This window comes from Saccostrea echinata, unplaced genomic scaffold (genome assembly GCF_033153115.1).
Source record: "Saccostrea echinata isolate AGI-Se365-2 ecotype Australia unplaced genomic scaffold, CSIRO_AGI_Sech_v1 ptg000054l, whole genome shotgun sequence".
Lineage (NCBI taxonomy): Eukaryota > Metazoa > Mollusca > Bivalvia > Ostreida > Ostreidae > Saccostrea > Saccostrea echinata.
In genome coordinates this window covers 55,012,154-55,038,917 of record NW_026889803.1, presented here as the reverse complement: position 1 = coordinate 55,038,917, position 26,764 = coordinate 55,012,154, and the positions used below count along the sequence as shown (strand labels likewise).

Sequence of the window (26,764 nt, the reverse complement as noted above, 5' to 3'; positions counted from 1 at the left end):
CTATGTTGCTACATAAAAATGAAACAATTTATATTCCAAAATACTAAATATAGCAAAATACAGTACAAACATACTTCTAATTTCAATTTCATGCACTTTTTGGTACCCACTAACAAGTCTGTTATAAGCAGAAATTCATTATGAAGTGTTCGCTTTACAAAACATATTTTACTTAACAATATTTATACCACTGAAGATTTTCTCCTTAATTTCTTTCCACTTCTTTAATGCTGGTTAGAACTGTTTTTCAAGCCACCTGTACTCACTTGTGCAGTGTGCTTTTCAATCAAGAAACATACAATAACATACATATCAATGATACAAAATTTAACATGTTTAAACCTACCTTTACATGTACATGATTATTTATACAAACCTAATATAAACATTAAAACGCCTCTCTTTGTTTGTTAGTATGGGAATTAACAGTTGCAGCTATTGCAGAAAAAAAATGACATAACCCTCTTATGCTGGTTATGTGTAAGCATGTTATAAATTTGTATATTTTTTCTGCAATAGCTGCAATGTTAATTCCCATACTAACAAACAAAGAAAGCATTTTATTGTTTAAAAAATGAAAAGAATTTACAATAATTAATATAAAACTGAAACTACTTGTACTTTGCCATTATTTTTGTAACCAAAATGTCTGCAAAAATATTGTGAGCAAAGTATATGTACAAGTTTACAAAAACTTACTGTTGTATTCTTAATACAACAAACTTTGCTGAAATACTGTATTCAGAGACAGTTTATTTTCGGAAATGATATATAACCAGCCTACAGCATGATATTATAAATTTGCAAAATTCAACAATTTTGTATCTCGTAGAAGTTAAGACAATGTCATTTGCACTTGCTCACTAGCATACAATATGTGTCTACATTTCATATACCTTTCATAAAATAATGCATATAATACTGGTATATCACATCAAAAATTAACTCGGAAATGCAACAAAGTGTAAATAGAGTCACTCTGTATAATCTCATATAAAACACACACTGAGTGAGTGAAATTATAGACTGTACATTAAAATAACAAAGACCACTCATGTTTATGTGTTGAAAGTACATGTAAATATCCATGCTCTGGAAAATCTGTTAGGAGTGAATGAATACAGAATATCAAATCCTTCAAAAAATATAAATATATATGGCACCACGGTAATGGGACTATTTTCAAGTTTATTTTTGGTCGTTCAGTATGAATGAATGGATATCACATGGTCTCTGGCCCTCTAAGCATTGTGCCACAGTAAAATACACAAGACCACAAACACATTATTGTTAACTCCTAAATATGTGGACAGCTCGTACAACATTCTGTCGACAGATTGGACATTCTGCAAGGCGACGCCCACATTGTGTACATGTAACCATGTGTCCACACTCTAGAAGTACACAGTTAATGGCCGCATCCATACAAATCTTACAGAGTTCATCTTCAGCTGATGTAGCTATTCCTCCTGGTGCATCTAAGTTTTAAATACATGAATAAAATGGACATTACTAAACTTTATCAGTGGTCATTTATTATGATTGCTTTTGATAACTGTTACTCAAGAATGCAAAATATACATGCACATCTTACTCCTATTTCAGAAAAGGACACAAAGAATTTTATACGAAGAAAAAAGAATCTTGGAACATACAGCAGTTTTGAATCTTCTCAAAATAAAAAGCATAGAGTTTTTATACATGATTTGAAAAAAATTAATATTGTTATACTCACTTTCTGATGCATTTATGATTTCTTGTGCTGCAATGGAAAGAAATGTCACAGTCAGAATATATATTTAGTTACAAGTTCTGTAATAACAATGAACATTGGACCCATAAGCAGTCATTTGAGTATCCCGACTTTCTTGACATATTCTAACTTAGCTTGTCCTGAAACTGTCTACTTAGGACTCATATGGTGAGGACTGATTTTTATATTATCAAAATGCATGAATTGTACCAGCTATGCTCAGGAAAGAAAATTCAATACATGTATAATTATATGATCAACTTCCTTTTACCTTGGAGTCTTAAACCTGGACCAAGGGATATGAATTTTAGCATTTTGGCAGAGGGCTTATAACTCATTATTTTCAATAAACACCTCCTAAGTCTGCTAGATGTCCAATAGTAAGAAGATATTTTTTTAAAATGATGAATTTTCAAGATACTGATAGAACTGGTAACTAAGCCCCATCCTGTGCCTTGATCCCTGAGGGTCATGAATTTCATGTACAGATTTGATAGAGGATTAACTGCTCTTTAAATTCATAAAAATAGTCTGCCTGCTAGAATTTTGACAGTTTTAGCACCATCTCTCAGCTCTTTCAGCCATAGATGCTACTAGTATGTACCAAAATTGACTGATATTGATTCAAAAAAGGATGGGATATCAACTAAGTGACTCAGGTGACCAAACAGTAGATTCAAATGGGTTTAACAGAGAAACCCAGAGAAACTTTAAGTGTGCAGAATTTTTTAATGTACGACAACAGTTTGGAAAAAGCAGTTTATGCATGTCACTCGAATGACTCAGATGAGCCTAAATAAGAACCTACTTTTTTGTTTGTTATTTTGGTGTTCTTTCCACAGTCGGGTGACCTTTTGTTGTAGTTCTGTTTTCTCTACACAGCCTTTGTAATCTACAAAGTTGTTCACCAGTACCTCTTTCATTTGTCGGACAGTTAGTGTTTCTATGTCATCTAATGATTTTATATTGTCTAATGTATATCGTTTTGCCCTCTCCTGTTGAACTTGATGCTATCAAGAGGAAAAAAAAATTGACATCAACAATTCTTTTAACTTAATTATTTTCAAATCTGTTGATGTTTTATTCAATAACTTTTCCAATCACCCTTAAGTATGATACTAAAACCACACACCTCATTTTCAACTCGCCGCATCTCTTCCATCAGTCTCTCTGCCACCCTCATTTCTTCCAGCTGTCGCTGACGTAATCGTTCCGCACGTGCAGCCTCTGATTCATTCTGCTGTAGGGACTGGGATCGCTGAGGCTCCTCCTGAATATAACAATAAAATGCAGAGATAATTTGTAAGTCATCATTTTTTTAAATACTTATCCTTACTTTTCAAGCTATATATGGCCCTTCTGAGCTAAAAAATAATAATACGAAATCTTTAATTTTTTGTTGGGTCAAATTATCAAAGTTTGAGGTAAAAAATAGTGATTATTGAGAATTTGATCTTGTGATAGAAAAATAATGAAACTTTTGTCTTAAAATTCTAAAATTTCATGGAAAATATGAATTCATGGATCTCTTCATGCCATGATAACAATGAAAATTATTCCCCACCCCCACATTCAATCTGAAAATTGGCAATTTTGTAAAAATAAATCTGTCTTTTTTTTTTTTTTTTTTTTTTTTTTACCTCTACATGTATTTGTTAGTGACAAACTTTCAGAATTAAAAACTTTGAAGAGGTGATTGAGATTTAGGTCACTTGAGAAGAGACAATTTATCCATTAATTATAAAATACACTTACCACATGTGGTGCCTGAGGTTCCTGGAGGGATTGAGATCGCTGTTGATTGTTGGGTGGGACAGAGCTTGCGGCAGTCCAGGATGCAGCAGGAACTCCTTGCGGTGACGGAGATTGCTCACTACTGCTTGATGATGTGGAACCTTGCTCTTGTAAGTCACCACGGTTACCAGTTATTGTAATCTGGGAAAGACAACCCAACATTGTTAAAATGTTTATCCATTTAATAAAAAGTTATAAACCAGATACAAATTCTACACTTTTTCTGCCAGTGACCCAAAACTTGCCAAATGACCTTGAGTCAAGATTACCACACACCCTCAGGTAAGAGACAATCTTTGTCAAATATGAGCTTCTTATGTTTCTTTATGATGAAATTTTGGTCAGAACACAATTGTACAGGCAGACAGTCAGATGGACAGCCAAGGTTTGAAATTTCATGGAGGATACAGATGAATTCATGGACCACAAAAAAAATTGAAAATTTAACCCCCACAAAAACAAGAAGTCTGTGAGTGAATGCTCACTAGTAATACCCCTGCTCTGATGAGAGTATACACTCTCATGTTGACATCAAATTCATACACAAATGAATCCAACCATTTGCATGTCTAAACAAAGATTGTGCTTAAATTTCAAGCATCTGCAATGAGTTGTTGCTGAGAAAACTGCGACGAAATTTATTACGAACAGACGCACAAACGAACAGGAAGTTGACATCGGATTCAAACAAAAATAAATCCCTCCATATGGCATGCCTAAACAAAGATTGTGCTAAAATTTCAAGCATCTGCCATGAGTAGTTGCTGGGAAAACTGTGACGAAAATTTGTTACGGATGGACACACAGACAAGGGTAAAACAGTAAACCCCCCTCTCCTTCGAAGCAGGGGTATAATTAGTCATTACACAATATCCCCAAAACTTTGTTTGCATGAGGTAAAATAACCTTTACATATCTCCTGATTCTGCAAAGTAGGCTTTCTATTTTTCAGGAAAATGTTTCAGTGTGTCTTTACTTTATTGAATTCACATATAGATGGATGATATATATGCTCGACAAACTTTGATCAGAGAGCAATTTTGAACCTTCTTGCTCAGGTAAGCCAAAATGTAAACCTTCCTGAACATTTTCATAAGTTAAGTTCTGAGGAATGATTTGACTATGGCGCCGTAACTGATTGCTTTACTTACTGTGGTTTGGGCTGTACTGGAAGACCTATCTCCTGAGTTACCCTGACTGACCACACCAAATGTGATGACTAAGAGGTCAATTAGGTCATGCTTCTCTGTACACGCTTCAGTGGAGATGTTCCGCTTGTTGAGCACTGACCGGAGATCCTTCACCTTCCATTTCTGGAGGTCCTGTCTTGTGAAGTTGCCTGTGGTCAGAATGTTGCACTTTTTGCACTGACGATGTGATCTTTTTACATTTTGTTGTAGTTGCATCACACAATTTGCACAGAAGTAGCGTCCACAGTCCTTACATAGTTTCTACAAATTCACCATAAAATAAAAGATTTAATGGATCAATTGCTTTATTAGATACGTATAACGTACAAAAAAAGAAAATTGATGAAAGTACATCTTCGTTGCCATTCTCTGCCTCCACATAAACTTGGGACTGTATGATCATGTGATTTTAACTCTAATCCCAATTCATTTGGGTTTATGTCATAAAATATATCTGTACTAAGACCCATTTTTTCCATATAGAGAACTTACAGTTGTTGCATTTTGTAAAATGGTAGAAGTGTTGATTCATCCTTAGTCTGGTTAACAGCTAAATGAAGTCACAATGTTTCATTTTTATTCTCAAATGTAGCAAATATATGTATGAAATCTCAGGTAGGTATAAATGGAATGCTCTAATAGATATCTGTGTATGAAGTTGAATGATCTAATCCTACACGGAATTCAAAAAGATACAATCTATACAAAATGTGAGGTTCAAGGTCAGAAAGGATCAGAATCAAATAACAGAAACAGTTGAATGATTCACACCAATTTGTATCAGTGTATGAAGTTAAAAGAAATATTATGAACAGTTTCTTTGAAACTGAGGTAAATGCAAAAAAAGAAGTGAGGTCAAGGACAAAGGAAGGTTCAAGGTTAGAAAATAATGACATAGTTGAATTGCTCTCATTGATACTTCTTACTTCTTTGGATGAAGTTTGATTTAAAAAATCTTTAAATCAGACTTCAAACAAAAAAAGGTCATAAGAAGGTGAAGTTCATAACAAGAGTCAAGGTCAGAAAGTTATGACAGTCTCTCTTCCTCTGTATGAAATTTGATAGAAAGATCTTGATGTCATAAAGAAAGTCAAGGTCAGAAAATTATGGTTGAATTTGTTCTCATCAATTTGTACTAAAGCATGAAACTTGATGAATTTTTGACTGGTTTCTTTGAAACTAAAGTAAATGCAAAACAAGGAATAGTGATGTCAAGGATATAAGAAAGGTTAAGGTTAGAAAATTACGACAAAGTTGAATCACTTTCATTAATTGGCGATTTGTATCAGTGTATGAAGTTTGATGAGAATATCTTAAACAGTGTCCCTGAAACTAAGGTAAACATAAAATGAGAAATTGTGAGGTCAATGTCAAGAGAAAGGTCAGAAAATTATTCTCGCAATACATCAGAATATATATATCTTGAACAGTTTCTTGGAAACTTAGCTAATTCCAAACTGAGGAAGGACTTGAGATCATGTTCATAACAATAATTTGGAGCTACGATCAATCTTTCCATGCTAAAACCAAATTTCAAAAGAAATGTCTTAAGATCCATTAAATTAAATTTTGGAGTAGCATTCCTCCTTAATTACAAACACTTTAAAATATGCCATCATAATCATGCCAGGGCAAAAAATTAACTAATAATGAATTAAAGAATATTTACTAAGAAGAGATCAAATGATGATTTTTTTAGGGTGAAAGACATGTATATCTTTAATATAAACATCCTTAAGTTAGATGATGTCACCTCTATTTATAGAAAGATCATCATCAGACATGGATTACTTGTGTTGTGATGTATGGTTGTAAATACAATATACATACATTCCTCCTTTTCAGCCACGAGTAAACAACATGTACAAAACTACCTGTACTTATTGATACTTTTCTGTATGATATCAATCAATATATTTGTTAATATTCTTTGTAAGGTTAACTGTGATTTCCTTCTTTTCACACTAGTCATTCTAAAGTATATTTATTAACTGTTGTTTTGGAATGTGATGCAGTCAAATTCTTAGTACATGTATAAGTATGCAACATTTCCCTTTGATATTAATGATAACAAGTGAGATACTTAAACAAGTCTAATCTTATGTGCACTGCTTGAAAACTTCCTCGTGGGGAAGTAAACCAAAGGAGTGTGTATGTGACATTTATATGGGTGATATCTTCAATAAAACTATACTCATGTCATATTGTTGCATAGCAAAATTTTACCAATTCTTCAAATGTTACATTCAATATTGTATTTATATGTATTGCATGCACCTCAACTTTTAGGCCATAGACATAAAATATACCCTTTGAGTGATTTTAATTGACCATTAGCATGGTACATACATGCAAATATTATATCTAAAATTCAAAAATATTTGCCGGCCCATTTTCGTACCGTAATTTCATTTTCGTAAATTCCAACTAGATTGGGCCTTGTTAATAGAACAAGACGTTTGTATTTCATATAGTTTTCCATTTCATTTAATTCTGGTTAATTATGATATTGACAAAATGCATGATTTTCTAAATTATTTTTTTGTATTAGATCAACAACTCATGAAACTACAAATTTTAAAACCAAAAAATGCCTGAAACAGTGACAACAGTTGTGACAAAGGAGAAATGTAGAAGTATGTAAACATATCTATCTATCAATTTGAAAGTTTGTGTAATTCAATATTATCTCACAAACTTCCTGCTTTAAAAAGAAACTAGAAGTTTCCTTAACAAATTAAACTCCCCAAACTGACCTTCCTGTTGAAGATGTTGAAGCTGGCACTACAAGACTCACAGACCATTTCTGGTGATGTTGGTCTATCCTGGTTATTACCAGCTAAGTTGGTGTTGTTTCGCTGTGAAGTGGTGTAAACATGAGTCGTGTGAATGTCATTACGTATTAAACTGGCTCCCTGTCCCATTCAGACAGTTGTTACCTGTGTTTACATAAGAAAACTTAACGATAAAGCAGACACCAAGGGGGTGGATCAAAGATTAAAAAGAGCAAATTTCCATCATAAAAATATACACAGGTACATTGTAGCAATTATTGGTGCATGCATTTTCTTAAGAGGAATGGAAACAAGGCATAAATGAGAAAATAGAATAAAAATTTAACTGAAAGCAAGGTGGTTAAAAAAACCTTTTCATGCAAATCATGAATAACAAATAGAATTATTATAGTAAGAGACAGTTCAGATTAATTCATAAAGAAAAATAAGCTGAAACTTTTCACCTTTCATGTTTTTCATGACTGAACTAGGCCTGCATGTATAAAAATTGTACAAAAAAATTATATTTAAAGTAATATCAAATTTCAGAATTATGTTTGTCAGATGAATAAAACCTGTTAAGAATCGCATAACACTTAATTAATGATGCATCTCTTAATTAGAAATCCTTAAAATCACTTAACCCCTGGTCAATAACTAAAGAGGGATTGAATATTCTGCAAGATAAAAATTCTAATCAAGGCCATGCAGATTTAATGACAAAACCTGTCATTTATGGTATTTGTCAACTGTAAAATGTTAATGTTACCATGACAACTTCGAAGTTTTTCACTGCACCTGTCTTGAAGGGTCTTAACAACCTAATACAGGACATTACCGAGGCAGTATTAACATTGATTTTTTCTTCTGATTCTTGGCTACTTCTTCAGCTTCCTAGCTATAATTACTGCATGTCAGACTTACTTATCTGAGTATAACTGACATCTGCCTTTTATAGATAAAGACTGCCATCAGACCATTGAATAAACATCATGAACACACGTCCTATTAACTATACCAATTACATTAACAACTTCAATATGTATCCGCTTTATCACTGCATGTATTCATTCATAATTTTTCAAACTAAACACTGCAAATTTTAACACAGTATCTGTTAAAGGTGTTCCAAGCTGTGTGTCTCTTTTCATTTTTCTTAAGATATTTTAGATATATATATTCCTAGGTAAAAATTGTATTAATTCCTTTATTGTGGGACTATGATATTCCATCATAATTTTTAAGTTTATCTTTAAGTTTAAAAGTACTCTTCACTATTGAAAACAATGATTGTAAACTCTCTAAAGCAAATAAGTATTTTATAAGTATTAACAATTTATTGAGGGAAATATTAATATGTGTGCATGATGCATCAAATACAAAATCTGTACATGTACTAACATCACCATGTAAAGGGGCACGTGGGGTTTCGTTTTGTATCATAGGGAGTTTCAGAAGATTTTTAAGTTTAGTCATTACAAATAAATGTGTTCTTCATGTACCGGGTATTCTAAAATTTGAATTCTTTGAAAATTTATGTGTACAAAGGAGTTTAAAAAATTTATTGGCCAAGGCTCAGGAGCTGAAGTCAGATGTGTTTATTAAATAGTCTGTTGGATCGACAAAACCTCTAGGGATAAGAAATCAGTTCTTTAACATTTTAAACAAACAGTGCACATGACTTACTTCTGTCTTTGTTCCTTATACTGTTAAGTCATACTCAGAGCAAAAACATTGTAATATGTCTTAGAACAAGAATTCTTTTATCATAACTCACACAGGAGCAACAAAAACATTCATAGTATATAATGTTAATAGAATGTTAACTTGTTTATAGGTATACATACAATGACACAAAACACTTGAGAATTTAATTAACAATAGGAAGGAGATTTCACAATATATTTTTAATGTAATAATTACAACAGGTGTTTCCCAATGACAAAGTGATTACAATATTCCTGTTTTTTAATGATTTTAATACTGATTTACATAAATAAAAAAAAAGAAACTTGGGCATATTTGTCAAAATAAACTAATATCAACTTGTTTACTTTCAGCATGTTTAGAATTAATAGAACAGTACTTCACCTGAACTCTTTAATGCATTGTTGATAAATTTTTAGCAAGTTAGTATGTATGATAAATTATTAATTGGCAAAAATATTTATCATATTAAGATCTACAATGAAATTATATCAATAATTTCTGGTTATTTTGAAATGTAAGGTTCTCTTTACCGGTATCATCACACATATCAGTTTTCTATAAAGCACCGATTTAACATTTTTAATGTTAAGCTGTGAATGACTAGTGTTGTTTAGAATATCTCTGTCACTACTATATATATCATATTGACAGAGCAGTCTATGAAGGATGTGAAAAGTTTCTCTATAAATTATTTTTCCAAATAGGAAAGACCAATTATTTTGACCAATAAGAAACAAAATTCAGATTCTCTCACCAGATGATCTGTGATCACATTCTGCATGATTCACCATGCCCAACAAAAGGCCCATGGGCCACAATGCTTACCCAAGTCTCCTTCATTTTCAAAATTAAGGTATTTTTCCTTCATTATTCCCATAAAAAATGTTGAACCTCTTTCCACCCTAGCCCATCAATACAATCTATCCTGGTCACATGAAAAATGAATGGTATCATTTTGATGTAGTGTGCTGCTCTCATCAATAATTTGTTCCTGTTCATGAAGTTTGATAATTTTCCTTTAAAACAATTCTTTAAAACTGATTCAATTACTTAATGCACAATGCACATGCATACCCCCCCCCCCCCCCCCCCAAATGTTTTCTCCGTGACTTATCAAGTCTCGGCTGATGGCCCGCTGGTCTGGTTCTAGTAATTTTGGATTTAGGCTAGTGCTTTGTAGAAAGCATGTGCCCTTGGGACCAGTGATTATTTTATGCATATCACAATCAATTCACAGTCTGGTTAGTTAACTAGACAGGCTTGTGTGTCCATGTTCTATTTGGATGCGAAATTTTTTTGTTTTGTTAGGACATACTATAAAATAACGCAATGTTAATTCAATATCATGAATATTTCTAGAACCAAATTTTCTTGAGGAGTATATTCTTAAACATTGTAATGTTCTCTAAATGCTGTTTCACCATGGTGGAACAAGATACAATAAAAACAAGAAAAATGTGCAGTAAACAAGGGCTAAGCAGAATCTGAAAGTGGCACTAATAGAGGTGATTAAGAATCAAGATTCAACAGTGAAGAAATATGATTTTTTTAAACAGTTGGTTATAAAAATTGGAAAATAAACACTGGGTTACATTAAATGTAGTCTGATTTTTCCCCCTCGCAACAATGTTGTTGTGTATATAGTAACATCGCTTGTGTGCCTATGGTTAGTGAGCCAGGGCATGCGTAACAGAAGTTACGCAAGCAATAATTCATATTGGGATCAGTGTGCTCTTTTGTGAGGGGATTCTCCCTCTTCTGGTGCCCTTATTTAAGCACTGGTTTAGGGCTATAGTTTATACCTGCTAACCAAATGGTACAGTGAAAGTTATCAATTAACCAATAAAATTTTGAGTTGATAGTCTGAGTGACCAAAGAAAGAAATAATTATTTCAAGCCCTGCTTATTATTCATTCTATAAACATTCAGACATTCTAATGTGACAGTCATACAATGATGTAATAAATTATAGTGAGTGCAGCAAGCGGCGCTAAGCGCTTTATTATGGTATTGTAACTTATACGATATTATGTACTGTCAGAGTTTAAGACGTCTCATGAGGTTTGAAGAGGCGGATCTGAATTTTAGTTTAAACACTGAATATAGGTATCCATCTGGGCTCACCCTAACGGTCACACCGTCAACATATTAAGGGTAAAATTACAGTCCTTTTGTATCCAATCTAATTAAAATTAGATGTTCCGAATCCGCTACCGCTTCTCAAACATCTAACAACATCCCATTAGGGGTCACGTCAGAGCGACCTTTCGATTACCCAATGAAATCGCCGTCTCTGAAATCTTGGCTTATAGTTCGGATGCGTTTTTTTTTACTGCCAAATCTAAACGCCCGAGGGGTTTCGTAGTAAACAAATATGCATGGTAAATATGAATGTGACGTGCGGGATATATACTCATAATATAGACGTATACATGTAGTTCGTGCATTTTCGTTTGCATTATTCAGGTAAGAATGCCAGATTGGCGGACTATATGTTCAATTTATACCAAAATTACTTTAATTCAACGTAAAACAGTCTACTGGGCATCAATAATGTAAAGATGTAGCCGTGGAACTAATTTTAGAATGTATACAGAAGGTTGAATCTGATTGGCCAAAATTTTTATGTTTATTCATAATCGAAAGGTCGCTCTGACGTGACCCCTAATGGGATGTTGTTAGATGTTTGAGAAGCGGTAGCGGATTCGGAACATCTAATTTTAATTAGATTGTTTTGTATCAAATTTAAGAGTGCAATGATAAACCGTTTGACGGTATATCGCGGTATATTTTTCCGCGGTTCAATTCACGATACGCAACACTGATATCGCGGTTCGGTTCAATCGGTCCAGAATTATCCAAATCGTCCGTTTTGTTTCCTTGTTAACAATTTCAAAATGGCTTCCTTGCAAAACATGAGATCGACGATAACGCCTTAACGGCAGTTAAACTCATCTCCAGCATCTTACAGACCTCAGATTTTACATGGTGAAGGACTTTATCTCATTGCTCATAGATTTTAAGGCAAGTGATAAGCCCTTTAGATCTAAACGTATTTTATAGTAATATACACACATGTATTTCGATGAAAATTCGCTGTCTTGTTGACTAAAAGCTGTTAACACGAGAAATGACAACTGGTTTTCTACATGAATAAAAGGAATAAAAGAATGAAGTCTTCCTTTTCATTCCAATTTAAAAGGAAGATTATTAGGAAAGGGCCCCGTAGTTCCCTGTAAATGTTCATCATTGGTTTAGAATATTGTCACAACTCAAAGATCTACCTATCAATCCAAATCAAGTTAACAAAATGATACTTTAATTATTATTGAAAAATATGAACATTCGATATAACCCTGTCAAGTTTCAAAAAGTATGATGACAGACTTGAAAGACTTAACCTTGTCATGTATCGTGATACGTATCGTATCGTGAACTGAATACCGTGATACGTATCGTATCGTGAGGTTGGTGTATCGTTGCACCCCTAATCAAATTAAAGTTCCCTGATTGTTGATAGTCTAAGAAGTCTGGATGGTTCCTCCGAAACCAAACAGGCACTACCCTGGACCCGCTGGGGACTTTTGTCACTTCAGTGGTCTGCAGACCCCTTGCCATCTAAACGTATTTAAGCCTGCCCCCCCCCCCCTCCCCGACAAAATCATGGATCCACAATTTAAAGAGAAACTGAAAGACGAACATGACAAACACTGTCTCCATGACAATAAACTTGTCAGGGTGTATAAAAAATATCATCAGCAAAGGATGTTTGCGACTTTATATTGTCAGAATCGAAAGAAGTTGACTGGGTTAAATATTGCCTCTTCTTTAAGAAATAGATACTTACATTAACTGTGCTACAAATGTTAACGTGTAAAAATATGTCTTGTTCTCACAACACATCCATCAACATTTTAAGTTCCTTTTTATCTCAATTTAAACGGTATAAATTCACGTTAACCTTCCCCAATGAATACAATCTCCAATGCCTCAAAATTACGTCACAGGTCTGAATCCAGAAAACTCTTCATGCGAACAGGTTTAAAAATGGATAAAAAAAACTTAAAAATCCGATCGGATATTACGGATTTTTAATTGCACAAGCATGCATCTCTATGCAGACATAGTTATCATTGTTGTAAAAAAATAACATGAAATATTGTATAACTCTCTTACCTAATATATCTCAGAGAAAATCATTTTTACTGAAGTAACAGAAAATAACCCTCCGATCAGTATACTAGCGATAATTAAGGACCTTAATTCAAGTACCCCTTAGTTACACTGCACCTTCTATAATTAAAATGGCTCCTGAAGTTTATGCAGCCAATTCATTGAGTAACCAAGTCAACCAAACCTTGATCGTTCAGCTCAGGAAGAGTGGGCAGATAAACTGTCAAATAATTATATTGTCATCGGTCAAAATAGCATGGATATGTAAAACACGACAGCATTTTTGGTATTTGATACACTACCCCGAAATATTTTTTCTATGACACTGAAAGTTCTGCATCAAACTATACTAGTTTATTGCCAGAAACTGTATTATATGAGGAAAATAAACACAGACTTTCTATATACGGTAAAGAAATCAAGAACTATAGCTTATTATAAAGGGTGGCAATTTTCTGCCAACATTTCACTTGCCAAATGTTTATATATCGACCTGTCAGATAATTATGTCGAGTTGTCAGATCTTTTTTGTAGACTTGTCATCACTTATTCAAGTGTTAAGAAATTCAACATGAAAACGTGCCCATGCTTAGTTTATGTCATCCAGTTGACAACATAAATTTCTGACAAGTCAAGGATCCGACAAGTCGACATAAAGATCTGACATATGACATAACTTCATCCCAAGAAATCCCGTCCGGTTTAGCTATGAGCTGAACTCAATACAAGTGCTATTAACGCTAATCACCGATATTCCCCTAAGAGTGATTCGAGACAATTTATGGCAGAATCTTGTAGAGGTGGATCTAAAAAAAATACTTTTACAAATATTTTCCTCGGATGTCATTGATAATTATAGCATTTATTTCCTTTAATATGTTCAATATGATTTTGCTACCACGCGTTCTTCTACCTTTTTGCATGTGGAATTTATTTAAATTTTATTTAGAATTAATTAAATTTATCTTGAAAATTAGCGATTTCTTCTTTATTATAGCCTTAAAATATTTTTAAATCTAAGGAGAATCTATAGTGTACAAGTCCCTCTAAGACACCGTGAGTTACCCCATACCCTGCATATTTAACTTACCCCTTGAGAAGAAGGTAAACATGGCCTATTTACACCCTTCCTACTACGCATTCAAAGGCAATATTTCTCAATGTTTGAAATTTTAATTCTTTTCCCCCAGACACTCTCCTTCCCATCTATGCCCTAAAATCAGCCCATTCCACCCCGTATACATCCGAAGACATATTTATGAAAAAACCTGTGTTTTTATATGGCACTACTACGCTTATACTTTCTAGAAGAAAAAAAAAAAAAAAGGTTACAAACCCAAACATGGAATTTAATTTCCTTTTTATTTTAATTTGTTATCGTTTACTCGTTTATTTTCTATAATTATATGTTTCATTTTAAACTCGTTATTATTATTGAGCACGTAGGAAATTGTAATCACGCCCCCCCCCCCCTCCAATGAAAGGCCTTATATTATATTGTTCTTTTAAAGCTTTAATTTTAAATCTGAAAAAAATGTTGGATCCTTCCCTCAACAGTGCTGCCATCATTTGTCTCGCATCACTCTCATGGGTAATATAAAGATTAGCGTTAATTGCGCTTTGATTGAATTCAGTCTAAAGCAACACCGGAGAAAATCCACAGAATTTCTTCCCATGTCTAGCAAGTTATCAAAAATACCTGACAAGAAGATATTTTATTATATATTTGTTATATAATACAGGTTTTTTGCATCCCTGATATGAACACAGGCACGCGCCCTGTATTACACACCCTGTATCAGCACCCTTTATTTTACCCTTTATCACACCCTTTATTACACCTTTCCGGAACATCTCTGTATTTTTCATTCGGAGTACCTCGGATCTTTTCCTATTTCTTTCCAAAGTTTATTCAAATTGTAATTTTATTTCATCAGACATATTATGTTATTCAAAATAATTATTTGTTTGATTTATAATAATTTCATTTCGTATCGCTGAATGCATTTATTTCCCTTTAAAAAAGATTGAGAAACGGAAATTCAACAAGAACAGAACACATTCAATTATTAAAAATTCAGTAACAAGTTTATATATGATTTTTAGACACTATTTTCAAATACATAATAAAAACAACAATACATGACGAAATCTGTATCACACCCCATATCAACCCTCGACCAATATCAGCCCTCTGGCCTTCGGCCCTCGGGCTGATATTGGAGTCTCGGGTTGATATGAGGTGTGATACAGATTTTGCCATGTATTATTCTCTATATTATCTGACAAGTCGACATACAGTTAACGTAACACCCAAGTCGACATCATTATTTGACAAGTCTACATAATATCTAGGTGACAAGTCGACTTCAGAAAATTATGCCGGTGACCTTGCCAGATAATTATGCCGACTTGTCAGAAATGACTATATAGTATGTCGAGTTGTCAGATAAATACGACGACTTGCCAGATAATTATGATTTGTCCGAAAATGTTGTCGATTTGTCAGAAAATTATGTCTACTTGTCAGAAAATGAGATCTTTTCATCTGATTATAAAGTGTACTTCTGGACATTTATGTCGACTTGTCATATATTATGACAAGTAAATATAGTTTAGTGGCATTAAGCTCTTGCATGACAAGATACTGAGTTCCTATTCATGAAAATTGACAAGATCTGTCGGTTCAGTTCACATAAATATCTGACAAGTCAACATATAAACACATTCGTGAGAAGTCGACGTAAACGTCTGACAACTTGTGGTAGAAATATACCACCATAATTATTCCCCCAGTTTTAGTTCTAATAATTTTCAAAATAAATTTGCTATATAATGCTTTTTCAAATAAAAAAGCTAAATTATCTATTTTTCAATTAATTCCGCCTTTTATTATTTTGTGCTATTTGTATCACGTGATGTAAACAATGTGCCTAGAAATTGATACTGCGTTTGCCTCAGTCGCTTAGTCGATTTTTTGCAAAGCAAGTGTAAATGCCCGAGCTTCTTTGACGATTCGCACTGGATCAGCTTGCAAAAGACTGACTGCAGGGTATATATCACAGTTGACGTGTTAGCGCCAAATCAAACTATGGAGGTAATCAATTTTTTCGGGATACCGTAATTTGGGAAAATGATTTTTATGAATGTTTATTTTGATAAGATTTTACTTTTTAGAAGCAGAAGCTGTGGGGAGGTCGATTTACTGGTGCTACTGATCCTGTTATGGAGAAATTTAATGCTTCTATTCAAATCGATAAGCGAATGTGGCGAGAAGATCTGCAGGTAAGTGACCCCCCCACCCCACCCCACCCAAGCATTTGGAGAGTATATTATATATATATATATATATATATATATATATATATATATATATATATATATTAGGGATGTCAACGAGTACCCGGTTAACCGGGTACTCGATCGAACGTCCGAGTATCAAATACTAAAAATGGTACTCGGTTACTCGGAAATGTATTTTTTCTTATTTTAAACTACATATTTTCTTTAAAAAAAAAAATATTTAAAAAAATAACTTAAAACTGCAAACGGTTATTAGCGCGTCATCATTTACACCTGTAAAAAAAAACCGTTATCGCCGTGGCTGTGTATAAACAGTAATTAGTGACCAATCACCTGGTACACAGCTGTTCTCCCTATTGTGGTCCTTAATTTTTGGATGGCTTGAATGATTCGATTAAGTATGGTCTATTATCTTCAAACCATTTTAAAATTATTTAGTTAATATATTGCAGCGAAATCGGACATGCATAGAAATGCCGCTACCCACTTCAGAAGTGAAGAAATATTTAGAAATAAATAAAGATTCAAAATAATGTTGAAAGGTAGTTTGTGTATAGTAAATTTATACGGGGGGAAACAACCACCTTGAACTAGCAATCCCAACGATGGCCGTTCCCTCCCTGTCGCTAGTCTAATCATCACAAACCTGCGTAACAGATTTTTTTTTAATTTTTGATGTATTAATTGTGTCATTTGTGTTTATTTGATAAATAAATTTAGTACCAAAAAATCAAATCCATTGGACTAGATGTTTATATACATTTATAAACGTGATAAAAACAGCTTTGGGGTTTAACAGAGCTTAACGTGACTCAAGAAAATTAACACACTTGTATTTACTTTTTTACATGTACCGAGTACCCAGGTACTCAATCGGAAAAACGTCCGAGTAACCGATTATCAAAAATTGACCGATTTGACATACCTAATATATATATATATATATATATATATATATATATATATATATATATATATATATATATATATATGTATGTATATATATATATATATATATATATATATATATATATATATATATATATATATATATATATATATTCAAGGGAACTCTAACTTAAATTTCAGGGGAGCAAGGCTTATGTTAGAGCCATCCAAAGAGTAGGTCTGGTCTCAGAAGATGAGTGTCAGTCAATTTTAACTGGTCTAGAAAAGGTAATTTTCTTGTAACCAAATTAAAATAAGGTTCTTTTGTTCTACTTGACTTGTCTCTGTATTTGTTTTACTTGTCTCGATCTCTATTTGTTAACAAGTTTAAGCCTTGGCTGTTAAGCCTTAAACTGTATGACTGTGATAAATTAAACATTAGGCCATCATTAAAAATATCCTTGTTTCCCCTAACCCAACCCAAAAATCTCCAAATGGGTAGGTAGGTAGGCAAATAATTTTTTTTTTTTTGACTGCAGCTTTGAAAATATATTCTTAAAATCTAATAGAATGATATCTTTATAAATAAGTTAAGTACAAAAGAAAGTGATTTGTAAACAGCTAGAATACCATACAAATGCAGTTTAAACTCAACATTTAAGGTAAATTAATTCACAACTATTATTCAATCAAAATATCTCATACCAGAGTAAATTTGTTGAAATCGAATACATCTGTTTAAAAGATTCTCGGGTACGCAAAGAGTCTGGACACCAGAGTATTTTTATACCTACTATCAGCTTCAATTGCTTTCTACTTTGTACTTTTTCAAGGGCTTCGAATTGTGCAGTGCTTCTAGAGCATTTCGTTTTAGAGTCTCAAAGTAAGGAGCTATTTCTAAGTTGCAGGTTCAAATCCCAATGTGGGACGTTGAGACCTGTTCTTCCAATGGCACAGTAAAAACTTAGGTCCAGTTACACAGTAGATACTGGCACGAAAAAAAATCCTCACTGCTAATGGCCTACACGTCTAAATTTGGAGTCCTTCACCAGACAAATGTTTAGATAAATGTTGTTGTCCCAACAATTATCAAAGGGATTCAAATCAAAGAAACAACCAATCTTCCAGGGTCTTATTAAAGAAAATTACACGGACGTCTCAGGAAGCTTGCATCATAATTTCAAATCTATTTGGAAAAAGCATGTTAACAATATTTAATTGAGGCAAACAATATATAAAAATGATAACATATCATACACAATGTCAATGTTATGAAGTTTAACCCATGATTAAAAGGCATGAAGAAAGGCCATTTGATTTCTATTCATTAGGATGAAATATTCAGACTTATTTACAACTCCTATGGTCCCATATAGTAAACATTGGAATATTGATGAACTGTGTATAAGATCAAAACTCAAATTAAATAAAATGCAATGAAATTGATTGGTGTTTTCACAAGGTGGGCCCCTTGTCTGCTCATGAGGGGTATCATGAGGAGGGCTTATGGGCCTAAGCATGCTCTCTACATACCTTAATTTTAAGACAGGCTAGTAAATACAACCCAAACACTTTCAATTAGTCATTGGATATTATATTTTATAAACAAAGTGTTTCAAGAGTGCAGGATTCTAATATGCTAAAGACATAAGGTTGATACGTTGCCTTTCTTTTAAAAAACGAACTAATCTTCTGTGACCACATGTTGTAGGCGCTATTTTGTCTCCAATAAACGCTTGAAAATCACAGAACAAAATCAGTCATTCTGATAAAAAACAGATTTGATGGAATTTTATTTTATTGAAGTTGATAAACGTATAAAAAAGAAAAATATTTGAATCATCTTATGGAAAAAAAACTTTCCAATTGGCGCTTTTTAATTGGGTCGGTCGTGTTAGGGGAAACAAAGGTATTTTTCATTTTGGCCTTATATAAAAAATAATATAATTATGTATATATCGAACTCGATGGGACTGAGAAAAAAGTTTGAGATATCCGAAGATTTGAGATATTGAGGGTAAAATACTTAAAGAATAAGTATTTGGGACCTCCAAATCACTTTGACATATCCATGGTATTTGAGATATCAGTGTTTGAGGTAATGAAGTGCAACTGTATATACATATACAATTTGGAAAAATTAATAAAGTAATTTTACATTGCATTTTGGATATATTGAATAAGAAATTGCCTTGAAATATGATACACAATTTATTTTGTAAGACACTGCAAAATTTGTCAAAAAAAATATTGTGAAATCACAATTTTTGCATGATTTGGGAACAATTATAAAGATATATATTTTTCTTACTTTGGATAAAATGTAGAGATAAAGAACAGTGATCATACTCAAAAGTCCAATAAAAAAACAATGCAAATTATATTTGAGCCAACATAGAACTCTGAAAACAGGGTGGGACCAGGTACCTTTGAGGAGTACAAGTCATCCCTCCCTCTGTCAATCAGTCACACCCACATGTGCTCCTTGCATTAGGGTAAATGGAAAAATCCATAGACAATTTAGTATGAAAATAATGGCCAAACAATTTGTATGAAAGACGTCGGTAAACATTCGACTTAACGACAGATTGTATCTACAAATACAGTCACTGAGTTGACTATAGAACTTGTGAAATGTTGACTTGAAATGAGATTGTTGATATCCTTATATCATCAACTTGTTTGTCAATAGCCTGCCTCATTTTAGAAATTGCTCATAGAACATAGAACATGCTCTTGTGTATCAAATCAACTGGAAGACATAAACTCCATATGCAGGTGGGAATGGTATATTGCAAAATAAATAAGGGAAGTTGACGATAGAAAAGTTGAAGTCATCACATTTATCTTAAAGTTTAGTCGTCAGTTTGTCATCAATGTCTTTCTTTTGTAAAATCTATGAAACAGAAGTGTTAGACTCTGCAAGAAATTCATGAATAAAAATGTAAATTGAATTGAGACTTAATGAAGAAAGGTCAGGTCCTTAAACAGATCGAGGAAACTATATTCTCTGACGGTTGAATAAAATTACATACTAAATGAAATACCAACGTGACTTACATACTGACCAATCAGCTAAATGAGTTGAAATGCATTATCTTGGGTTACTACAAGAATACTTCTGAATTTCTATGCGTTCTGGGAAGCACATTATAATTTTTTTCATGCATTTCACAGATTAAATAAAATATTTACCCGGTACATTATTATCTACTATTTCCTTGCTTACATTTACAAACAACTGATTTATAAATGTAGAATTCTAGTTTTCTCCATTCCATTGTCTACTGCGACTTGTGGACAATTGCTTGTATTCCCATTTTGTAGTATCTGTGAATACAAATTTCACTTGGATTCCCTGGACCAAGATTATAGTAGGATGTCTACATGTATTATCGTGCGCTGACCATATCAAGTTTTAAATGCTAGAATTGTGACGGTTTAGTGATGGGATTTCTATCTATTATATAACTCAGAAAAACAACTTCGTTTCTTAATGTTAGCATGGAACATCTTTATTGATACGTTATCTTTGTATTTTTTTTTTAAAACAATGAAAATAAGTTTCAATTGTCTTTCCCGCATTTTAATAAATATTACCTCATAAATTGACATGAACCACGTGTTTGTAGTAAAATGTAAACATGTAGCAGACCATCGTGCTCTGCTATTCATTTAGCAGATTGGACAACTGTTCACAGTAAGCTCTGCTGTGTGCCATAATGATAATTCACATATAACACAGATCCTCTACCCATTATACATCAGGTTGGATCAAAGATGTAATCATCTACTCACAGAGCAAGTTTCCAAGCAATTTTGGTCACACACACCCACAACTATGCATAGCTTTCTGTTAATTTTTTTCCTAGAGAAATGAGTTGTCTACATATAGGCTATTCATGATTTCATTTATTAATACTCTCTATAAAGACAGATGTATGTGTATAATTATAGGTGGGGGAGGAGTGGGAGAATGGGAAGTTTGATATTAAAGACTCAGATGAGGACATTCACACAGCCAATGAAAGAAGACTAAAGGTACAAGTAAACTGATTTAACAGAAAATTTGAGTCAAAAATATATTTAATTTGAATCATCTTAAAGTTAAGGGTATCCCAAATTAATGGGCCTGAAGTAGGGAAAGGCTTATGCTGTATACCCTTGATAAAGGGATCAATCATTTGGAAGAAGTTTATACCACTGTAGACAGTAAATACCAAACTTGCACTAATGTTTTGATGACTTTCATGAGTACTGTAGATTCCTAAATATACGCGAGGAATTAATTATCACGTAATTACGCGAGAAGCACCACTCGCAAAATAAAATTTCTCGCTTTTATTTTTATGGTGCTGAAATCAATGTAAAATCCCTTGATCAACCGTCCACTTGTGAATTATTGTTCTCGCGATTTGACGTTAAAGAGCTATTTCGCGATTATAAGTACTCGTGAAAAATAAGGAATCTACAGTAACTTAATACTCAGTATTATCAAATCAGGTTTTAAATTGAAAATCATTAATGCATTTGACATCACTGTGACTTATTTTTTTATAGTGTGTTTGAGTATTGTTGTTTTTCTTTCAAATTTTTAATAGAAGTGATAAACTATTATAAAGATTTATTTAGGACTGAATAATGACTGATAGAAGATAAGATAAATGTACTTATGATGCAGTTAACAGGTTAAATAGTAAGAATGAAACCACTAACTTATTAGCAATTCTGCATTTGATTGCTATCCCAAGTTTTAAATACTTAACATCATTTGATAACGGGAGAAAGTTGCGATAATTATGGTGTATGTGTTAATATTGATCATTTGAGAATTAAGGCAGTATTTCCTATTTCTGTTGAGGAAAAAGAGCTTAATAAACATAGAAAATGAAAATTTCCTCTAAAGCAAATAAGACTTGTTGACATTGGCATCTCGCAGCTTTATTAAATATGGGAACTATGCTCATACAGATTCAGTGAATCAAATACAATTCATTTATTTCCTAAATACTTGTTATAGATTTTTACTGCATGGTATGTATGCTTGCTGGTTTGTGTTTGTTTTCTCTAACACTACAAAGACAATATTAACATTGTGAAAATGACTAACAGTATTACAATAGAATCACAGTGTATTTCCTTAAGTAATGCACTAAATAATAGAAAGTAGCAAATTTAACAATAAAACTAAGGGTCAAACCAGTATTTATAAAAGACCTTTGGTCATAAAAAGATTTTCAAATATTTTAATATACAAGATTTTCAAATTTGATTTGTTTGTCAATGAGACAGTTTCTAACATATAACATTTTTAAGTCTTAGTACTAACTGTTAAAATATATCAACACATGGAGTAAATTTTCTGACTAGCAAGGTGAAGTAAAAGAAATGAAAAAACTCAAAAGAAAAACGGTTCAAAAAGGTAATTGTTTATATACATATAAAAATTAAAACATTAAATATTCTAGAATATGTCGTTCTATATATGATGATGCAGATGAATGCACATGTAATGATTATCTAGGAGTTGATTGGTAGTGCAGCCAGCAAACTACATACAGGTCGCAGTCGTAATGACCAGGTCAGCACAGACATGAGACTGTGGATGAAGAATGCCCTCCCTGTCCTGAGGGCTGAGCTACAGACCTTTCTCACAGTAATTCTCAACAGGGCCAAACAGTAAATATTAACAACACTTCAGTAGGGCCAAACAGTAAATATTAACAACACTTCAACAGGGCCAAACAGGAAATATTAACAACACTTCAACAGGGCCAAACAGGTAGTAAACAATGGGGCCAAACAGTTTGTAAACATGAACAACACTTCAACAGGGTGAAACAGTTAGTAAACAACAGGGCCAAACAATTTGTAAACATTAACAACACTTCAACAGGACCAAACAGTTAGTAAACAACAGGGCCAAACAGGTAGTAAACAATGGGGCCAAGCAGTTTGTAAACATTAACAACACTTTAACAAGACGAAACAGTTAGTAAACAACAGGGCCAAACAGTTTGTAAACATTAAAGATCTTACAGTCATCCTTAACAGGGCCAAACATTAAATAAAATTTATATCAACAGAGCCAAACAGTTAGTAAACATTAACATCACCATAACAGGACCAAACAGTCAGTACATGTTAATATCACCTCAACAGGTCTAAACAGAAAACATTAACATCACAAAGCCAAACAGTAAGTGAACATTACCATCTCCTCAACAAGGCCAAGCAGTAAAACATTAACAGAACCTCAACAGGGCCAAACAGTAAACATTAACAGGACTTCAACAGTGCCAAACAGTTAGTAAACATTAACAGCACCTCAACAGGGCCAAACAGTAAACATTAACAGCACCTCAACAGGGTCAAATAGTTACTATACATTAACATCACTTCAACAGGGCAAGACAGTTAGTTAACATTAACAGCACCTCAACAGGGCCAAACAGTAAACATTAACAGCACCTCAACAGGGTCAAATAGTTACTATACATTAACATCACTTCAACAGGGCAAGACAGTTAGTTAACATTAACAGCACCTCAACAGGTCCAAACAGTAAACATTAACAGCACCTCAATAGGGCCAAACAGTTACTAAACATTAACATCACTTCAACAGGGCAAGACAGTTAGTTAACATTAACAGCACCTCAACAGGGCCAAACAGTAAACATTAACAGCACCTCAATAGGGCCAAACAGTTACTAAACATTAACATCACTTCAACAGGGCCAAAGAGTAAACATTAACAGCACCTCAACAGGGCAAGACAGTTAACATTAACATCACTTCATTTAGTAAAAATTAACATTTCCTCAAAAGGGTGTAGCAGTTTGTAGACATGAGCAATCTCTCAGGCACTGATTGCAGAATACAACTAGTATTCTCTATTTAAAAAAAAACAAAACAAAAAAAAACATGAACATAGAAAACAATTTAAAAAATATTTTTTTCAGTGATTCAAACATATTTTTACAACATACCAATTTACCACAGCAGTATTTAACCTCTGTTTATATTGTTCATTAGAGAAATTGACATTTTGATGCCAGGCTACACCCACCTTCAGAGAGCCCAGCCAATCAGATGGAGCCACTGGCTGCTCAGGTATATGCATTTTGGTTTGAACTCAGAAATGACAGTTGCCTAATCTAAGTACTAATGCTGAATTCAGCAACTCACTAACTCTTGGAACATATCAGTATTAAATTGTAAATGCTATCATTAATTAAAATGAATTTATTTATTCACATTTTTCGGCCCTGTCATGAATATTGCTGGGGCATAGAGGGTTTGTTATGTCCGTCTTCTGTCCTTCTGTCCTGTCCTTTCATCTATTTTTCCATCACACTTTGCATTAAGCTCAGTTTCAAAGAAACTATTCAAGGTATTTTTATAAAACTTCATGTGCTGATACATATTGATGAGCCCCTCAACTGCATCAACCTTTTTTTTTTATCTGTCTTTGATCTTGACCTCACATTTCAAAAGTTTGTGTATAGCCCAGTTTCAAAGAAAGTATTCAAGACATTTTAATTAAATCTTATATGCAGATGCATATTGATGAGAGCTTTTCATCTGCATCAAAATTTTTTGACCTTGACCTTTCCTTTGACCCTGACCTCACTTTTCATGAAATTGTGCTTAGCTCAGTCTCAAAGTATTCAAGATATTTTTATTAAACCTTGTATTCTGATACATATTGGAGAGAGCTATTCAACCATTAAATCACATGTATTCCTTGTTACAAGACATTTCTTTTGGTGCCAACATTTTTGACCTCATGACTGATCTTGTAGTTTTACTTACTTCTGAAAAAAACCCTTCAACTTCTGATTGGTTGGTGTTAGATCTTTTATATTTCAAATGTGTATTCCTTGTGACATGACTTTTCTTTTGGTACCAATTTTTTGACCCCATGACTTTGGCCTTGGAGTTTGACTTACTTTTGTAAAACTTTATCTTTGGTTATAACTATTAAACTGTTGGTGCTACAGCTTTTATATTGCACTTGTTTATTGTTTGTGACAAGACCTCTTTGGTTACTAACATGTTTGACCCCATGACCTTGACCTTTGAGTTTGATCTACTTCTTAAAAAGCTGCCATACTGGGGCATCAGTATTTCACATACACATCTTTTTTTTTTTTTTTTTGCAGCTATGGTTGGATGTTGAAGCGTGATCTTGAACGTTTACAAGGACTAGAGACTCGGGTTAGCTCTCTGACATTGGGAAGGTAAAACATCTATAAATACTACTTATGATTTACCTAACTTAGCATTTTATAGCAAGGTATTAGAGCATGTAAATGGCATATAAAAATATTTCACATACAAAGATAAATACTTGTATCTTATTATCCAAGGAGAAATGTCACTTAAAAAAGAGAATTCATATGTACATGTATATGTATGAGCAATGTGGAAAAGACATTATCAAGTACTTGTTAAATAAATCAGATATTTGGCTATTCCTTTTTGTGAAACATTAGTGTGAACTTTCATTTTTTGGGTTATAGTTAGATATCATAGTTTTTCAAGTGAGGTGTATTTTCTAAACATATTAAAAAAAAAACTTTAAATGGCCTTTTATAAGCAAGATCTAATGAAGTAACATTGCAGGGAAAAGTACTGCTACATATTTTGTAGTTCTCTTGAAATTTCTTTCCAGTGGGGCACTGGCTGGAAATCCATTTCCAATAGACAGAACAAGTCTTGCTTCAGGTGAGAAACAGATATGTCAAAATTCTGCAGTATCTATCCTGTATTTCTTTCAGAGGGAAAGGTGAGATCTTTTGTAATACTGAATTTTGTGGGTTTGTTTTTAGACCTTGGATTTCTGGATGTATCTGGAAACAGCTTAGATGCTGTAAGTGATAGAGACTTTGTAGGTAAGTTTCATGAATGACATTTTGGTTATTATTTAAGTGCAGATGCATTTTGTGCCTCACTTTGTTGCAAGCTGTAGGTTCAGTTTGCCACCACTTCTTCAAAGTGAGGCTTGCATCTCAGTGCATCTTGAAGTAATTCTTTACGCGAGAAACAAACAATCTTGTAAGCTTTTGATTCACATTATTTATATCTCTTTTAATTATTTTGTTCATCTTGAAGTACATGTATTTGTGGTTTTAAAAACGCTTACTACATTTTTTGTTGATAACTTAAAATCAA

General features: G+C 33.1%; 2 protein-coding genes across 3 annotated transcripts in view; one reads left to right on the top strand and one right to left on the bottom strand.

The window, feature by feature from the left end:
* Positions 1 to 733: 733 nt before the first annotated feature.
* On the bottom strand, positions 734 to 13,215 carry LOC133205752 (E3 ubiquitin-protein ligase rififylin-like). Of its 2 annotated transcripts, XM_061341622.1 has the most exons (9): positions 13,069 to 13,215; positions 7,976 to 8,004; positions 7,494 to 7,676; positions 4,699 to 4,998; positions 3,509 to 3,688; positions 2,886 to 3,023; positions 2,562 to 2,763; positions 1,736 to 1,762; positions 734 to 1,478 (listed from the first exon to the last, which is right to left on the bottom strand). In XM_061341622.1, the coding sequence occupies exons 3-9, from the start codon at positions 7,659 to 7,661 to the stop codon at positions 1,291 to 1,293; spliced, it is 1,203 nt and encodes a 400-aa protein (XP_061197606.1). In that variant the 5' UTR covers positions 7,662 to 7,676; positions 7,976 to 8,004; positions 13,069 to 13,215; the 3' UTR covers positions 734 to 1,290. The 2 variants fall into 2 exon arrangements, with proteins under 2 accessions (XP_061197606.1, XP_061197605.1); XM_061341621.1 differs by lacking the exon at positions 7,976 to 8,004.
* Positions 13,216 to 16,373: 3,158 nt separating this feature from the next.
* LOC133171618 (argininosuccinate lyase-like) overlaps positions 16,374 to 26,764 on the top strand; it is a 29,527-nt gene continuing 19,136 nt past the window's right edge. The window contains exons 1-9 of the mRNA XM_061306405.1: positions 16,374 to 16,491; positions 16,572 to 16,679; positions 17,787 to 17,873; positions 21,543 to 21,626; positions 23,110 to 23,264; positions 24,623 to 24,700; positions 25,753 to 25,830; positions 26,265 to 26,317; positions 26,422 to 26,484. Coding sequence (XP_061162389.1) covers positions 16,486 to 16,491; positions 16,572 to 16,679; positions 17,787 to 17,873; positions 21,543 to 21,626; positions 23,110 to 23,264; positions 24,623 to 24,700; positions 25,753 to 25,830; positions 26,265 to 26,317; positions 26,422 to 26,484 — 712 coding nt within the window. The 5' untranslated portion in view covers positions 16,374 to 16,485. The remainder of the gene's footprint in view (positions 16,492 to 16,571; positions 16,680 to 17,786; positions 17,874 to 21,542; positions 21,627 to 23,109; positions 23,265 to 24,622; positions 24,701 to 25,752; positions 25,831 to 26,264; positions 26,318 to 26,421; positions 26,485 to 26,764) is intronic.

Bases quoted from the DNA above. Each gene is read 5' to 3' on its own strand.
- LOC133205752 (XM_061341622.1), bottom strand. From the start codon at position 7,661: ATGGGACAGGGAGCCAGTTTAATACGTAATGACATTCACACGACTCAT. The intron at 3,689-4,698 runs GTAAGTAAAGCA...TGTCTTTCCCAG, and splicing joins CCAGTACAGCCCAAACCACA to ATTACAATAACTGGTAACCG. The intron at 1,479-1,735 runs GTGAGTATAACA...TTTAAAACTTAG, and splicing joins AATCATAAATGCATCAGAAA to ATGCACCAGGAGGAATAGCT.